This window comes from Scardinius erythrophthalmus (assembly GCF_964197995.2).
Source record: "Scardinius erythrophthalmus genome assembly, chromosome: 17".
NCBI lineage: Eukaryota > Metazoa > Chordata > Actinopteri > Cypriniformes > Leuciscidae > Scardinius > Scardinius erythrophthalmus.
The window spans coordinates 27,555,605-27,572,513 of NC_138237.1; the positions used below are offsets into that span (position 1 = coordinate 27,555,605).

The window sequence follows — 16,909 nt, forward strand, 5'->3', positions numbered from 1 at the left end:
ATTATCTAATCAACCAATCACATGGCAGTTGCTTCAATGCATTTAAGGGTGTGGTCCTGGTCAAGACAACGGCAGTCTTGTGGGCGAAAATGCCTTGTTGATGCTAGAGGTCAGAGGAGAATTGGCCGACTTATTCAAGCTGATAGAAGAGCAACTTTGACTGAAATAACCACTCGTTACAACCGAGGTATGCAGCACAGCATTTGTGAAGCCACAACATGCACAACCTTGAGGCGGATGGGCTACAACAGCAGAAGACCCCACCGGGTACCACTCATCTCCACTACAAATAGGAAAAAGAGGCCACAATTTGCATGAGCTCACCAAAATTGGACAGTTGAAGACTGGAAAAATGTTGCCTGGTCTGATGAGTCTCGATTTCTGTTGAGACATTCAGATGGTAGAGTCAGAATTTGGCGTAAACAGAATGAGAACATGGATCCATCATGCCTTGTTACCACTGTGCAGGCTGGTGGTGGTGGTGTAATGGTGTTGGGGATGTTTTCCTGGCACACTTAAAGGAGAACTCCAGTCAATTTTAACATTGAGCTAATTTTTTTGTACATTTGGAGTGCTGTCAATACAGAGAACAACTACAAAAATCGGTGTTGCCTACACCGAGTTATTCTATTTTTAAAATTTGCACCCTGTTGACTTCAATGGGGCAAGTACTAAACCTGCTTTTAGGCTCTTAACATCCTTGATGTGTCATTACAAGTGCACAGAAAATGTGAGTGATTCCTTCTGAGTGAACACGAGTGGATCTGACTGCAGTAGATGTAAAAGATATGTATAAAAATGATGTTATTTAAGCCAGCGCAAATACCTGTTTACATCCTGTTTTTCGGTTGAAGTCCAAAGTAGTCGATTGCCGAGTTCACGCACGTGATAAACCTATGCATCGTTTAAATGCCATGGCCTACCTGAGCATTGTTTCTGACCATGTCCATCCCTTTATGACCACCATGTACCCATCCTCTGATGGCTACTTCCAGCAGGATAATGCACCATGTGACAATGAGTTCACTGTACTAAAATGCTTTCAGCACCTTGTTGAATCAATGCCACGTAGAATTAAGGCAGTTCCGAAGGTGAAAGGGGGTCAAACACAGTATTAGTATGGTGTTCCTAATAATCCTTTAGGTGAGTGTACAAAGCTAATATTGGATATTTAGTGTAATATAGCTAGTCTTGGAGATTTAATATAATATAGCTAGTGTTAGAGATTTAATATAATATAGCTAATGTTGGAGATTTAATATAATATAATATAGCTAATGTTGGAGTTTTAAATAACATTTATATTCCAAAAAAAGATCATGGATCACTATAGATCACCATAAAATGTTTGAAATCCACTATTTTGGTTTCAACATATTCTAAGGCATCGTGCTATAATGTGCCACAATATATTTTATAGTATATTTTTATAAAATTTTACAACATAAGTTAACATTAGTCAATTCATTAACTAACATTAACAATGAAGAAATATATTTGTTACAGTGCTTAAAAATCTTCACTTTTCAATGATCATTGTTAGTTTTTGCACACGTTAGCTCAGGTCCAATAAATATCAACTTTTGATTTGAATAATCAAATTAATAATAAATTTAACATTAAGATTAGTAAATGTTTTAGACGGATAGTTAATGTTAACTTATTTTGAACCAAATGGAACCTTAATGAAAACGGTTATATTATCTTTACATCATATACTGTATATAGCATTATTTATGATGTGACTACAGTTCAAGCCTATATTGGCCTCATTTATAAAACATGCGTAAATACACAGCAACGTTCATATTTATAAAAGAGGACTTAGACGTGAAAAAGTTCTTAGAGCCACATCAGGTGTCTCCTTGAGAAAAAATAACGTGTATAAAATCTTGACTGATATATAAAATTATTAAGCATCTCACAAAGTACACACAAACTACTGTAAAACCATTTAACTTTAATTTACATTTAGGTTACAACCATAAATCCAATACCCACATCTGAGAACCAGATGAAATGCAGTTACACAAAATGCAATACTGTTTACATAAGTTAATATCTACCGAAATTGATGACAACACATACTTAATGTTTAAAACAGAAGGGCGGAAAATACCAACAAGCCTCAATGTTAAGACCTGGTTTGATATGACCTCTTTTTCTCCCTATTATCATGTGACAGCTTTATGACATACATCATTTGTATTTAGAAAAAAAAACATGCATGTAAACTTGGCAAATGTTCATCATTGTTCATTTGGAGAAGTTTTAACATCTCTTTGGAATTTAGAGCCATTCAGACAAAGAATTTTGCAGCCAGTCCAGAAATATTGCTTCTTTTAAGACATGGCCAGTGTTTACACCTTCCAGTAAACACTTCATTCTTTCCATGGACTAAGATTTTACAAAAAAACTAAATTACATTTGCATCATATCCTCTTTCAATCAGATACAGTATTAACAGAATGTCCAAATTTCCATATTCCCATCAACAGAAAAAAAACAAACAAAAAAAGTGAATTATAGGAAGAAGAGTGTGTCAGGCGGGGGTAAAAGTACCGTCATGCTTGCATTAAATGCATTCGATGCTATTAATTGTTGAATGCTTTTCATTGACCCGTTAAGGTAAATAAGTGTTCTGAGGAGTACAAATGCTAGAATATTTTTTGTCCTCCGGTCACGACCGACTATAAAGAGATGTAAGACGAACGACGCGAGATACAGAGAAGCTGATGGCATGTGGAGCAGCAGTTGTTTGGTGAGGTACCTTTCTGGACTCAGTGCTGGAGATGTCATTGATTCTGCCTCTTTGAGAGGTACCTGTTGGACAAGGAGACAAAATCATTAGGGTTGTAAAAATCATTCATTGCATTACACATTTGAATGAATTCATTAGATGATATGCTTATTACGGAGTCAAATTGATAGTCGCATCTCTTCTTTTGGGAGCTTTTATTCTGGAAAATACATTACATTTATTGTGGAAGACAACAGCATTGAAGAGACAAAATGTGTTTTATATCCATATTATTAAACAGAAGTTTCTCAGTCCAAAGCAGTGCTGTTTTAGTATCACTGATATACTTGATATAGCTTTTGTTAATATTTTGAACTATATAATGTATTTTTATTTTATTTTAGTAAACTTAAGTTTTAGTAATTTTTATTAGGTTTTTTTTTTAATATGTCTATATATTTTAGTACTTCATTAAACTAAATGAAAATAGAAAATGTTGCCTTGGCAAATAGCTTAAATAAAATAAGCTTACATTATTTATATATAAATTCATTTTTTCTGTTCATTTTTTATTTATTTAATTTTTTTCAATGGTTTTAGATTTAATGACCCATTTTAAAATAAAGTTTGTCAATCTGTCCAAGATATATTTTTAAATTGTCACTTTTCTATAATAAATCGCACCACATTAAGGGTTTGTTTACATGACAATAATGTACAAAAAAACAAAAACAGCTTTTGTTTCTTTACGTTTTTTTGCGTACAGCTGACAACAAAATGATCCCAGTTCACGCGGATCCATGAAAACGACTAAAATCGCTGTATTCGGCTGCGAGGTCAGTAGTTGGCAATGTCACTTTGTAAAGAAAAACTATAATAATGTGAATTTGTGAAAACGGTCTATTGGTACGTAGTTTACACGTAGACAATAAGGGTATCGTTTTCCAAAACGTGCACTTTGAAACCAGTTTTCAGCCCCCCAAAACATTGTCGTCTAAATGAACAGCTAAAACGCATAAAGTTACGTTTTTAGCGGAGAACCATGTTGTGTAAATGGCCCCTAAAATTACTCTTAAATACATATAATTTAAAATGTTAAAAGTCCCCCTGTGGTGAAAATCAAGTATTTAATATTGTTTATATGTCTATATATAAAAAGACAGTCTCAAAAACGCGGTTTGAAATCGCTGGTTCTGACGTCACAAACTACCTTGTAATCAATCAAACCAAGTCTCTGAGCTGACGTGAGTGAGCGGAGGCGGGGCTAATTAGCATATTCATTTAATCAAGCATATGATTAAAAAAGTTTTTTTTTTAATCTTTATCTAAATTGTAGCTTTTATTTTCTGTGTCTGTGAATTAGTTATAGGGTGAGTAGTAGGGATGGCGAAAACGAAAAAATGTCTTGACCGACCACCGAGCCTCATTAGCCGGTTGAAACCGGTTAACCGATTAGTTTAAAATATGCTACGCTATTTGAAATAACAGCCATTTCGAACCGCGCCTGCAATTTCGCAACTCTGTCGCATCTCTCTGCCGCTCTGCCTCCCGCTCACGTCACTTTTTTTTAAATCCCCTACAGCGCGAAACATGGGTCCCGCAAACGCGGCGCCGAGGAGCTTGTATGTAATTGGAGGAAAATGGCTCCTTAGTTTTGAAATGGTTTGGGTACAAGGTGATCGCGTTGAAAATAAAGCCGTTTGTCTAGCGTTAGAAGCTCATTTGAAACATTGCCGCGGGCTCATTTAAGAAAATGACAGCTCCGAAGAGACGCCGCTTTAGTTTGAGGTAGTGCTAACAATAATAAAGTAAGATGATGATTCCTGTCGTCTGCCCTGGCTCTAACCTCAAGTGTTTTAGCCTGTAGCCTTTACTTTTCGCAAACCTTGTGAGCGCGTGAACCCAGACACTGTGACCTCGCGCCAAATGTTTTTATTGGTTTATTAAGTACAAACAGGCGAGTTATGAAAAATTGAGTGTGAGGGATTTGTTCACTTCACACAAAAATATCTTGGGAATGAGATGGCTAACTGTAGTAGCGTTTAGTCCACTGTCTATAATAGCCTAATTTAGAGATCACTTTTTTTTTTTAACCGACTACCGATAACTTTGATCGGTTAACGTTGATACGGTCAACCATCGGTCAAATGGTCATCGGTTAACATCCCTAGTGAGTAGAGTATTTTATTCACTTCACCTTTCCCAGTGCTTGTGGTTGAGACCCGAGAAGTCTTCCAGTTTAGCGATTTCCTTCAGATACAGAGACAGCTTGTAGAGCTCTTTGTCTTTCTCACGGTTTAAGTGTGCCTTCATGAACGGTCTGATCTGTGACCAATACATGGAGAAGAATACATGTTTAAAAACATTTAATACAGTTTCTTATAAAGCATATGCAAAAACAACAGAGACAATTATTTCAATAAAAAAAAAAAGATTCTATGATACTGAAATGATTCTGAAGAATTTCAAGTTTCATGTTTAGTTTATAACTGCAACTGCCACTTATTAAGTGCTGGGTAGATTACTTACTGATTCCAAATTACACGACAAATAGTTAGTTTACATTGCACATTTTAGGTAATATACTGGTAGTCAGATTACTTTTAGATTACTTTTGACCTGACTCGTTTATCACATTAAATTGAATGAATCGGATAATCTTCTACCACACTGATATAAAAATACAAAGAGAAAGAAAATAAATATATTCCATTCTTTTATCAACAACATGAAGTGCATTAAACATTAAATCATGTCAGGGTTTCCCAGGTTAGGGTTTGTGAAGGAACTGCAGAGGTGTAAGTTTAATGAAAAGCTATTTAGTAATTAAATCATAAAAAAATTTAAATTAAAACAATACAAATTATAATAAAAATGTGTTTGAAAGACAAAAGCCTTCCAAAGACAGAGCAATACATAGTTAAATGACTCACTGAGTGATCATTTGTTCGTCAGGAGTTCATTTGATGTTGCAATGTTGAGAAAACACTCATTAAAAGTGAAATGATTTCTATAAATTCAGTGGTCAAATGCTTTGTGGCCTCTCAATTTTCCATGTAATTATAGCCGGCAATGATTGAACGCTGTGAGGCTACACTGGCGTTCAAACATTTGGGGTCTCTGAGATTTTTGAAAAAGTCTCTTATGCATTTACAGTCAACCCAGAATTTATTCAGACACCTTCAACATTTCTCACATTATCACAGTTTATTCGCTATAGTTTAGAAAATGGTAATAAAATATGACAAGGACTTATGAGTTATCAAATCAGTTGATATTTCACTGGTTTTGGCCTTCTGTTAGACTCAAATGAATTGGGTTGAACTGCTGTTATATTTAAATTGGTATTAGATAATACCAATTTAGTTCAACAAAATACCAAGCAATGCTTAATTTTGTTCATTCTGTGGTGTAAAAAGGTTGCATAAGCAATTAAAGAAAAAAAAAAAAACACTTAATTTTTGGGTATAAAATGTCCGTTTTCTTTATTTTGCTATCCTCAGTTACATAAATGAACTATAGTTCATTAGTAATTAGTAGTCCACTAGTAAAAAAAATATATCTGGTGTCTGAATAATTTGTGGTTTGACTGTATTTGATTAAAAATACAGTAAAAGTGTGTAATATTACAAATAACCATTTTCTATTGGAAAATACTAAAATTGTAATTGATCCCTGTGATGATAAAGCTGAATTTTCAGCATCATTACTCCAGTCTTTAGTCACATGATCCTTAATAAATAAATAAATAAATAAAAAAATAAAAAATAAATAAATAAATAAATAAATAAATTATATATATATATATATATATATATATATATATATATATATATATTATATATTTTTTTTTATATTACTTTCTTTAGTATTACTTTCTTTTAAAAATAAAAATCTTACGGAACGGTAAATATTACTTTAGAATAATTAATAATAAAAAAAAAGTAGAACAAGAATCGAATCAAATCAAATCACGAGGTGCCTTCCTAATTCCTTATTAATTCCCAACTTAAATCAGAAATAAACTGTGAATAAAAGACTCCAGCATACCTTCAGTCCATTCTGTGGATTCATGAGGAAGTTTCTTCCAATGTCATCAAACATAACCGTGTTCTTCCTGTCGTAGAACTCACTATATTTACCCCATATGACTCCCAAAGGCTTCACCTGAAACATGACATGCAGACATTATGCATCATGCTAATGAAATGTAGAGACAATTAAATGTTTTTTACTAGAATATGTCTGACCTCTACGACTCCTCTTTTAGGTGTGTGCACAGTGATCATAGCTGCACTGTCCAACATGAAGGTGATCTTGTAGTTTGGGTTGTCCGTCACCCCCAGTTCCTAAAAGACCACAGGTATAGCATTATGTTAATGTCAGTAATGGAGACCATAGGGTTTACTTAAATTCCCCCTGTAGTCAATAATTTTTATCGCTTAAAACTCATATTTGATCACCAAAATTACATATTTAAGCGTTTTTTTCCTTGGAAAAAAAAAATCATCATGCCTTAAAATAGCTTGAATATAACTCTACACTCTTGCTTCATTTAGTTTATGTGGTTCTATGCAAATGAGCCCCACCTCCACCCACTCACTCACTCACTCACTCACTCACTCACTCACTCACTCACTCACTCACTCACTCACTCACTCACTCACTCACTCACTCACTCACTCACTCACTCACGATTTCAAACCGAGTTTGAGACTGTCTTTGGTTCACTGCCGTTTTAAGGAGAAAATACTCAGCAATGGTGCTGACTTATGAATTTACACATGGTTTGTCTTAAAGCATATTAAAAACACCAGACATAAACAATATTAAAAGCTTGATTTTAACCACAGAGGGACTTCAACTATTTATCACCAGAGTACCCTCATAACCCAAGGCACATTCGAGGCTAGAGGGAAAACTGTTCATTTTGGTGGAATACACTTTTAGCAGCATATATAAAAGCATTATGATGAAGTCTTCCTTTCTAATGTGGAAAACAAAACAAGGACCTACTTTCATTTTAGCATCAATCCACTTCATACTTGTTGCAGCTAAAAAGGAATGAAAGAGAAACAATAGATCTGAGTCCCTGAGCATCTTGAAGAGTCTGCAAAGCTTGATTATCTAGATGGATACTTACACCAGATGACAATATCATAGTCCTCATATGCTGATGTAAGAAACTCGTGTAAGTATGGTCTCATCAGCTCCTGACCCGTCTCAGCACAGGACTTATGATCTACATTTAAAGAAGAAAAAAACATATGCATATACAGTACGTACACACACACACACATACATACATGTACCGGTATATACATTTACATTTACACACATATATATACATAATATTATATATAAGTAATATATATACATATATACATTACTTTTCAATATATATATACACATCAGTGGCAAGCGGTGACTTCTTTCGACTTCTTTTGGGTTGTGCGTAATGTCAAAAACGTGCCCGATGCAGATACACTGGATAGGTTTTACTATAAGCGAGATGCTTGTGTTCGCTCTATATAGAGTATTAGCTACTAAGTTACTTACTCTCATGACACATAGCAACACAGCTAAAATTATTCCTAATAAGTTGCCCCTTTTATTGTAAGTAACCTACATTTACCTGTTGGGACATGCATTCACAAGCACCCGTCAGATGCAAAATATGCTGTATTTTTGTAATTCTGCTAGGTGTCACTAGTGTCGCTGAAACTATAAACTCCCGCTTAAAACAGTAAGGTGCATCAGCATGGGATACACTAAGGGTACGTTTACACGACAACGATATGCTTGAAATGGAGAAGCTTTTCCCGCACACAGACGACACCATTGTCAAAACGATCCCCATTCATGTTTAGAAAACTACTAAAAACGCTGTATTCCGCTGCTAGACCAGTAGATGGCGATGAAACACTATAGACTGAACACGTAATACGCATGAGCATGACATCATCGTCTTCACAGATGATGTAAGAAACCCCATGACAGGTGTCAATTTAAATATGCCAGAGGTATAGTAATAGACTATTATTAATAAAATAAGTAAAATATAATTATAATACATAAGTATAATAAATAAAAATAGAAGTATTCTTTAAAAACAAGTTGAAATAATGCAATGACTAACAAATGCACAGACTAACGCATTAACAACTTTTAATAGTTACAGTAGGTCTACTTACAGTAGGCCTGTCTTTAACAATTTATATGTTTTCGTAAAAACAAATTTCCCAATGGAGAACTTTTTTTCAGTTGATTTAGTCCATTTAGTTTTGTATCAAATACAATGTGATTTTCGTTGATCGAGATCTGGCAGCAACAGCACATTTTTCCGCTTGGGCGAGCGATTTGCGGACAGCTTTCCTTGCGCATGAAATCCCCCATATGCCAGCAAACCAATGAGAACATGGGACAATGACGATACATAATAATGGAGCGTAGGCGCCAACGCTATTGTGGATCCCTAACTGCCAGATTTGAAGAAAATTACCATAGCTTGGCAATTAAATAAATGACAGACAGTAACATACGTATTACCAAAGTCCTATCATGTAAGCTTCATGGTACACCTCAAACAAGGGAATTTATAATAATTTATAGTGTTAATGCTAATCAGCGTGTCCACGAATGGCTTGAGTATGCAGAGCATTCGCAGCTTATATGGACCGCACACCACTGATATGTGTGCATGTATATTAGGTCAAAACAGAGTTGATTTTTCTATCAAGGGACCCTAAAGAATTCAAGTAGAGCAGATCTTTGTATTTCAATTTAAAGGCGGCATGAAACGGAAGTTGCGATAGTCTTTTCTTCCCGATTGTGACGAATATTCAAGTGAAACAACTTTTCAAACTAGACACAATGCAGGGCGGGACTTGATTTTGTCCATCTGGAATTGATTGGATGGTTGTGGTTTGTTATTGGTGTGATGTCATGTGAGTGACAGGTTGTACACCAGTAAACATGGCATCAAAGAAGAGAGAAGATGTTGCAAGAGGGAGGGGAAGTTAATTTGATTCAAGATTACGAGGGTTCATGGATTTATAAGAAATATTGCAATATTCCATTAAAAAAAAAAACACAACAACAAAAGAAATGTTAGTTTTGATTTCATGACGACTTTGCTATTGGCTAGACGGATTTACTCAGTGCAACTTATATTATCAGATGCATGTGGTTTGGGTTTCAAAGACTCACCAAAGAGCGTATAGTCAATATCTAGAACAAGCAATCTTTTTCCTGGTCTTGGGGGATTTAACTCGTCAACTTTATAATCTTTCACTCGACGAGCTATCTTGGCCAAATTCTCCTCTCTGTGTAAAAGGAAAACAAATATAAAACGTTAATTCAGAATAATGGGCTGAATAATCTTGTTTCCAAATGTATGACAGTGGCAAAAGAAAATACAGTAAATTTAACTCTGGTACTTCATTAGTAAATATACAATATAAGTATTTAGCCTATTTTTAAAATACAAAATACCGTTCAAAAGTTCGGCGTCTGTATGATTTTTTAAATGTTTTTGAGTCTCTTATTCTCATAAAAAGTGCATTTATTTGATCTAAGATACAGTAAAAACAGTTTCCTATTGGATATTTAATTAAATATAAAATATTTAATTTATTCCTGTGATCAAAGCTGAATTTTCTGCATCATTACTCCAGTCTTCAGTGTCACATGATCCTTCAGAAATCACTCTAATATGATGATTTGCTGCTCAAGAAAAATGTCTTCTTATCATCAATGTTGAGTTGTGATGCTTAATATTTTTATGGAAACCATGATACTTAATTTTTTACAGGATTCTTTCATAAAAAAAAGCCTCAAATAAACAGCATTTATTTGAAATTTTGTAATTTATTTACTGCCTTTTTGAGCAATTTAATGCATACTTACTGAATAAAAGTGCTTATTAATTTTATATGTGTACAGTACCAGTCAAAAGTTTGGAAACGTTACTATTTTTAATGTTTTTGAAAGAAGTCTCTTATGCTCATCAAGCCTGCAGTAAAAAAAAAAAACAGTAATATTATGAAATATTATTACAATTTAAAATAATGGTTCTCTTTTTTAATATACTTTAAAATGTAATTTATTTTTGTGATGCAAAGCTGAATTTTCATCAGCAAGTACTCCAGTCTTTGGTGTCTTATGATCCTTCAGAAATCATTCTAATATGATGATTTATGATCAATGTTGGAAACAGTTGTGCTGCTTAATATTTTTTTTATAACCTGAGATACTTTTTTCAGGATTATTTGATGAATAAAAAGTTAAAAAGAACTTTATTTATTTAGAATAGAAATCTTTTGTAACAATATACACTACCGTTCAAAAGTTTGGGAACAATAACTTTTTTTTTTTTAAGAAATTAGTACTTTAATTCAACAAGGATGCGTTAAATTGATAAAAGGTGATGGTAACGATTTATATTGTTAGAAATGTTTTTATTTTGAATAAATGCTGTTAACGTTTTACTCATCAATGAATCCTGAAAAAAGTATTCCAAAAAAATATATTAAACAGCACAACTGTTTCCATCATTGATAATAACTGAGTATCAAATCATCATATTAGAATGATTTCTGAAGGATCATAAGACACCAAAGACAGGAGTACTTGCTGATGAAAATTCAGCTTTGCATCACAAAAATAAATTCCATTTTAAAATATATTAAAAAAAGAGAACCATTATTTTAAACTGTAATAATATTTCATAATATTACTGTTTTTTTTTTTTTTTAACTGCAGGTTTGATGAGCATAAGAGACTTAAAAATAGTAATGTTTCCAAACTTTTGACTGGTTCTGTATATATGCAGTACTGTGCAAAAGTCTTAGGCATGAGACTTAGGTCCCTCCCCCCCTATTTTAAGTCAGTTATTTATATCTTTTATAATTACAGTAGGAAATATGAGTTTACATTTCCAAACATTCTTTTTGCCATTAATTGTAATAATCCAGTGAGATTTGTTTATGCACAAGGATTCTGACATAGATATTAGGGGAGATATTAACATACCTAAGACTTTTGCACAGTACTGTATATCTCACTGACCCCAAACTCTTGAATATGGAATAAATAACAGAGTTTCACTGGCCTGTTTTCAACTTCAGTCACCTCCTCTTCAATGTCAAAGTCATTGACCACATCATCATTTTCTGGTGGAGGCGCCAAAACATCTTCCTATGGAAAGGAAACTCAAAGGTTATGAGATCTTGCATTGTACGAAGAGCAAAACGTAGGCTACTTTTCCAAACTTTCCAGAAAGTCTAACAATTAAACTCAATAATATTACCAACCAAACTTTCCTCTCTGGTGCCCATCATCATAATTTTGGTATTGGGCTTCAATTTCAAGTCACCCAGTTTGACTTCATCATCTGCTGGTTTACCTGACGAAAGTATAAAGTTACACAACGCTTCTGTTTTTACTTTGCATATTGTGTATCAGAAATAGCATGTGTTTTTAATCCCACTCACCTTTCACTTTCAACCCCAGGAGCTTCTGTCGTTCTGGGAGAACTCCTGTGAGTGATTTAATGGACTGTTTCAGATCCAGCACAGTGTCCTCCTCAGACAGTGTACTAATGGAGTACTCCTGCCCACCCCACTTGATAATAACCGAAACAGACATGCTGGTGGATGAGCTGTCAAAGGCAGTTTTGTGTTATTTGCACATCATAGGAATGATTTTTGATATTAAATCAACTGTCAGAAACACAATGAACACTTTATGGAGTTCATCAGCATATACATGGGGTTGGACAATGAAACGGAAACGCCTAGTTTTAGACCACAATAATATATTATTATGGTACAGGGCTTCCTTTTGCAGCGAATAGGCTACAGCATTAATTCATCTTGAGAATGACAGATACAAGTTCTTCATAGTGACCAGAGTGATTTTAAGCCATTCCTCTTCCAGAGCAGTGGTCAGGTCACTGTGACGCTGGTATTTACCAAAATACCCCTTAAAGTGGCTCAGAAATATTTAGGTCTGGTGACTGTTCAGGTCATAGGAGATGTTTAACTTCACTTTCATGTTCATCAAACTATTCTATCACAAGTCTTGCTGTGTGTATTGATGCATTATCATCCTGATACACGGCAGCCCCTTCAGGGCACTATGTTTGATCCATTAGGTGCTCACGGTCCTCCAGAATGGTTCAGTAGTCCTTGGCATCAAGCGCAGTAGTGATTGAACGCCATGATATTGCAGCTCAAACCATCACTGATCCACCGCTGTGCTCCACTCTGGGCAGCAATAGTCCGGGTTAAGCCTCTTTTGGGCTTCTCTTAACCAAAACTGACAGTGAAGGTGGACTCATCAGAGAACAATACATGTTTCAGTGTCCACAGCCCAAGATTTGCACTGTTGGCACCAATGAAACCGACATTTGGCATTGGTACAAGTGACCATGCAGCCGACCATGAATATTGACTCCTGACATACAGTTTTGGTGGAAACAGGAGAGTCGAAGTGCGAATTCTGCAGTGAGTTGGGCAGCGGTGGTTTTATGTCTTTTTGGATACAATACGGGTTAGTACATGGACATAGAGTTCATAGAACTCATAGAGATATATCGGTGCTGATAGTTGATTGGTGGAACTATCGTTATCAGCAAAAATCCATACCGATAGTTCTTCCGGGTTGCGTCCGTTGCTGGAGCGGCTGAGAAGTGTGCGCTGTCATTACCATAGACAGTAAAAGAAATGGACACAGTGACCCAATAGATGTAGAAGTCAATTAGAAGCACTCACTTCCTAATGGCTGAGCGTACTGCACAGACTCAAACTGAGCTTGACGACGTAGATGTGACGTGAGCAACCTGTCTGTCTTCTAGTAGCTGTGCCAAGAGAAATCTGAATCATTCCCTTCCGAAACTTGCAGAGACGGAGAGTGTGAGTAGGAGGTGTCCATGAGCTAGGAGCGGGAGAAACTTTTGCTAAGTATTCTGATGAATTATTTTGTCATTTTGACTCCACGTCCCCCTGATTGCGCGCGAGCTTCTCCTCCTGTCCATACGGTAATCTCTCTACTGTGCGTCAGAGAGTCGTGTGGTTATGAGGCAATCGTTAGCCTATTTTTACAAAAACTGCATCTATGGGGCCATAACGTAAGATACAAGGTAATGGAGCCTTTTATACATTTTCGTGTTTCTTTAGAAATAAATAATGGACAAAATGGAGTCTTTAAACGCCTCAGATGTAAAGTTATTCACTGTCAAAGTGACGCCAAAATGAATGGGAGTCAATGGAATGCTAACAGCAAGTGGGGGTCTGCTAATCAATGGCGGCGCCCGGGGAAGCTTCAGTGTTTTCCGAAACATTGGCCCCCTAGTCATTACATAGTACGAGAGCGCTGAGAAGAGAGTGCTGGCATTATACAGAGCGAGAGCGCCCTCTAGAGGACAAATAAACGATCACTGACACCTCGAGGTGTTTATTTTCACACTGCACGGACAGCGCTGACACTTCAAACACCGACAGCGAAATGGTATGAATACAGGACACTACAGTCCATGTTGCCATTTCATTATAAAGTAATTCATTTGTTGACTAGATTCTGCATTAGCAGAGAAAGAACCGTCGAGGCTGTGAGGACTCTAACATTAGTACCTCAAGCGGTTAAAAACAATGTGACAAAAACACACGCAAACCTGACCCAAATGTTTAATGTTGCAGTTGTTAACATCTATTTGCATTAGTTTATATCCAGCTGGTCACTTTTATGCATTCATTAGCCGGCAAAGTTGCATATTTAAAGCTAGTGACGTGATTGCTTTCTCAACATTGATGTGTTCATGTAGCTGACAGAAACATAAACAAATCAGAAACGCATTTGATTCAGTTCTTTATCACTGCAATACATATTGTTATTTTGATTAGATAGCCTAATCATCAAGTGTTCTAATATAGAAGCAAATAAAGTGAGAGATTATACATGTAATATAGGCCTATATTTATGTAATTTTAACGCTCTGGCCTTTGCAGATATTTAAAGACGGCCATCTTTAATAATAGCAGACTCTTTAGATTTATATGAAGTGGTAACACTTTACAATACGATTACATTTTTAGCACTAACTAAGGTTAATAAATGTTGTAGTATTGTCCATTATTAGTTTGTTAATTTCAACATTTACTAATACATTTTAAATTGAGTTTTAATTTTTATTGGATCAGTTAACCTTAGTTAATGTACTATGAACTAACATGAATGATCAAGGTACAATTGTCTTGTTCAAATATTAATACATGCAGTAAAAAATTATATTGCATAATGCACATAGTTCATGAAAGCTAGCTAATACATCCTTGTTAACAAGTGGGATTTGCAGTGTTACCTATAAAATTTACGTATGTTTCTTACAGCTAAAGAAACCTGTAATATTTTAATGTTTAAATTATTTTCTGTAGAACTTCATATTTTAATATTCATATTTAGATATTTCTTTAATTTAGCACTGTTTTACTTGGAGTGTTATGTTTTTTTATATCCCAGTATCCATTTTAAAAATATCGGCTGATTAATCGTTATCGGTCAAACTTGAATATCGGTGTCGGCAAAATCCACTATCGGTCGACCTCTAGTTGTGGTATGCTGAAATTACCCTGGATAGAGTAGCTCACGAATTATGACACACCACAAAGACTCGCTGTCCTGGTCACAGATGAGCCAGCGAGATGCACACTAACAGTTGTCCTCTTTTGAACTCTCCCATTATGTTGTGTGGATGGCAAAATTGAATGTGCAGTTGTGCTATTTCTCTTCTGATTCATCCTTGACACTCAGATCTTACTGATGGAACGTAAAATCAGTGAAGATTGGCTATCAGGCCACACACACACACACACACACACACACACACACACACACACACACACACACACACATAAACACATATATATATATATATATATATATATATATATATATATATATATATATAGGAATGAATCCTCTACCGCTATAATGGCCAGTGTTTCAGTTTCATTGTCTAACCCCTGGAGATGTTACCTTGGAAACGCTACACCAACATCAGCAACAGAAGATTTCCACTGTTCAGTACACAAGACAAATGGGTCAGGTGCTACATCACTGTAAAAAACAACAACAACCTCATTAAAAAAAAATATATATATAATAAAATACAAGCTAAGCCTATGGCATGATGATCACACAGAGCATTATTACATTTAAGCGTTTGTAAAAAAAAAAGTGTAACTAGTTGATGTATTTGTTTTGCAATTCTAGATCTCAAAGACCTCGATCAAGGGATGGATGGATCTGGTAAATTGCATTAGTGAACAAGCATGCATTAGCTTCATTAGCTTTTAACTCATTAAGTTGTTTTGCACGTAATGAGATCTCATCTGATATTCGTGATCACGCCATTCACTTCTACATAATTTAATCTAAAACATCTATGCTAAACAGACAAAAAGAATAGGGAAAGGGTTCTCACGTACATACGATCCAGTTCATTCAAAGCTCGAGCTGACTACTGCAAGCACCGCTAGATTTGCTTTGTTCTTCTTCTCTTTGAGTTCATGGCCTGACTGCTGCGCCTACTGCCACCTGCTGTTAAAGTAGATTGAACGCTATTTTTTTGCTTTCTCTAATAATCTAATTCTTTAAAAAAAATAATCATAATAATTAAAAAAATACCTTGGACATTATTTTTGTTTAGCGTTTGGGACAATCTGGCGACTAAATAAACGCATTTTCGGGAAGTTTTTTTTTTTTTTTGGTGTGTGAGCGGGAGTGAGTTCGACTCCACGACTCGGTTCTTTCAAGCAGTTCATTTAAGGAACCGATTGAAAGGCAACTCGATTGTTTTGATTGTAACAGTGCCCGCCCAATTTTTCACGTTTTCAGTATGTACCCCATTTATTTGTATTTTGTAAAAATGTATTCCAAAATTGCACACGTACAAATATTTAAGTATTTTGAGAGCGTGACGCGATTTGCTTGTTTGATGCTCTGATTGGTGGAGATAGCATCTGCAGAATTTTGGGTAATGTAGTTTCTCACCATGATTTGCGATTATATATATATATATATATATACGTCGCTCATAGTAAATCTTTCTTTAAAGGTTTGTAAGTTATCATTCAAAATCAATTCCTCTAAGGAGAAAATTAATGTTTT

The 16,909-nt window shown here is 35.1% G+C and overlaps 1 protein-coding gene across 4 annotated transcripts; it reads right to left on the reverse strand.

Annotated features, from left to right (window-relative positions):
* Window positions 1-1,941: 1,941 nt before the first annotated feature.
* Window positions 1,942-16,319, reverse strand: ublcp1 (ubiquitin-like domain containing CTD phosphatase 1). Of its 4 annotated transcripts, none has more exons than XM_081390335.1 (12): window positions 16,228-16,319; window positions 15,776-15,856; window positions 12,235-12,401; window positions 12,060-12,146; window positions 11,853-11,934; window positions 9,950-10,065; window positions 7,884-7,982; window positions 7,757-7,794; window positions 6,991-7,089; window positions 6,791-6,907; window positions 4,938-5,065; window positions 1,942-2,823 (listed from the first exon to the last, which is right to left on the reverse strand). In XM_081390335.1, the coding sequence occupies exons 3-12, from the start codon at window positions 12,386-12,388 to the stop codon at window positions 2,796-2,798; spliced, it is 948 nt and encodes a 315-aa protein (XP_081246461.1). In that variant the 5' UTR covers window positions 12,389-12,401; window positions 15,776-15,856; window positions 16,228-16,319; the 3' UTR covers window positions 1,942-2,795. The 4 variants fall into 4 exon arrangements, with proteins under 4 accessions (XP_081246461.1, XP_081246459.1, XP_081246460.1 ...); XM_081390333.1 differs by having other exon boundaries at window positions 11,853-11,938; window positions 12,055-12,146; XM_081390334.1 differs by having other exon boundaries at window positions 11,853-11,938; window positions 12,055-12,146; window positions 15,776-15,816; window positions 16,228-16,302.
* Between the last annotated feature and the right edge of the window lie 590 nt (window positions 16,320-16,909).

Bases quoted from the DNA above. Each gene is read 5' to 3' on its own strand.
- ublcp1 (XM_081390333.1), bottom strand. From the start codon at position 12,388: ATGTCTGTTTCGGTTATTATCAAGTGGGGTGGGCAGGAGTACTCCATT. The intron at 10,066-11,852 runs GCCAGTGAAACT...CCTTTTACACAG, and splicing joins GTGACTGAAGTTGAAAACAG to AGAGGAGAATTTGGCCAAGA. The intron at 7,090-7,756 runs GTAGGTCCTTGT...GTGGTCTTTTAG, and splicing joins GGATTGATGCTAAAATGAAA to GAACTGGGGGTGACGGACAA.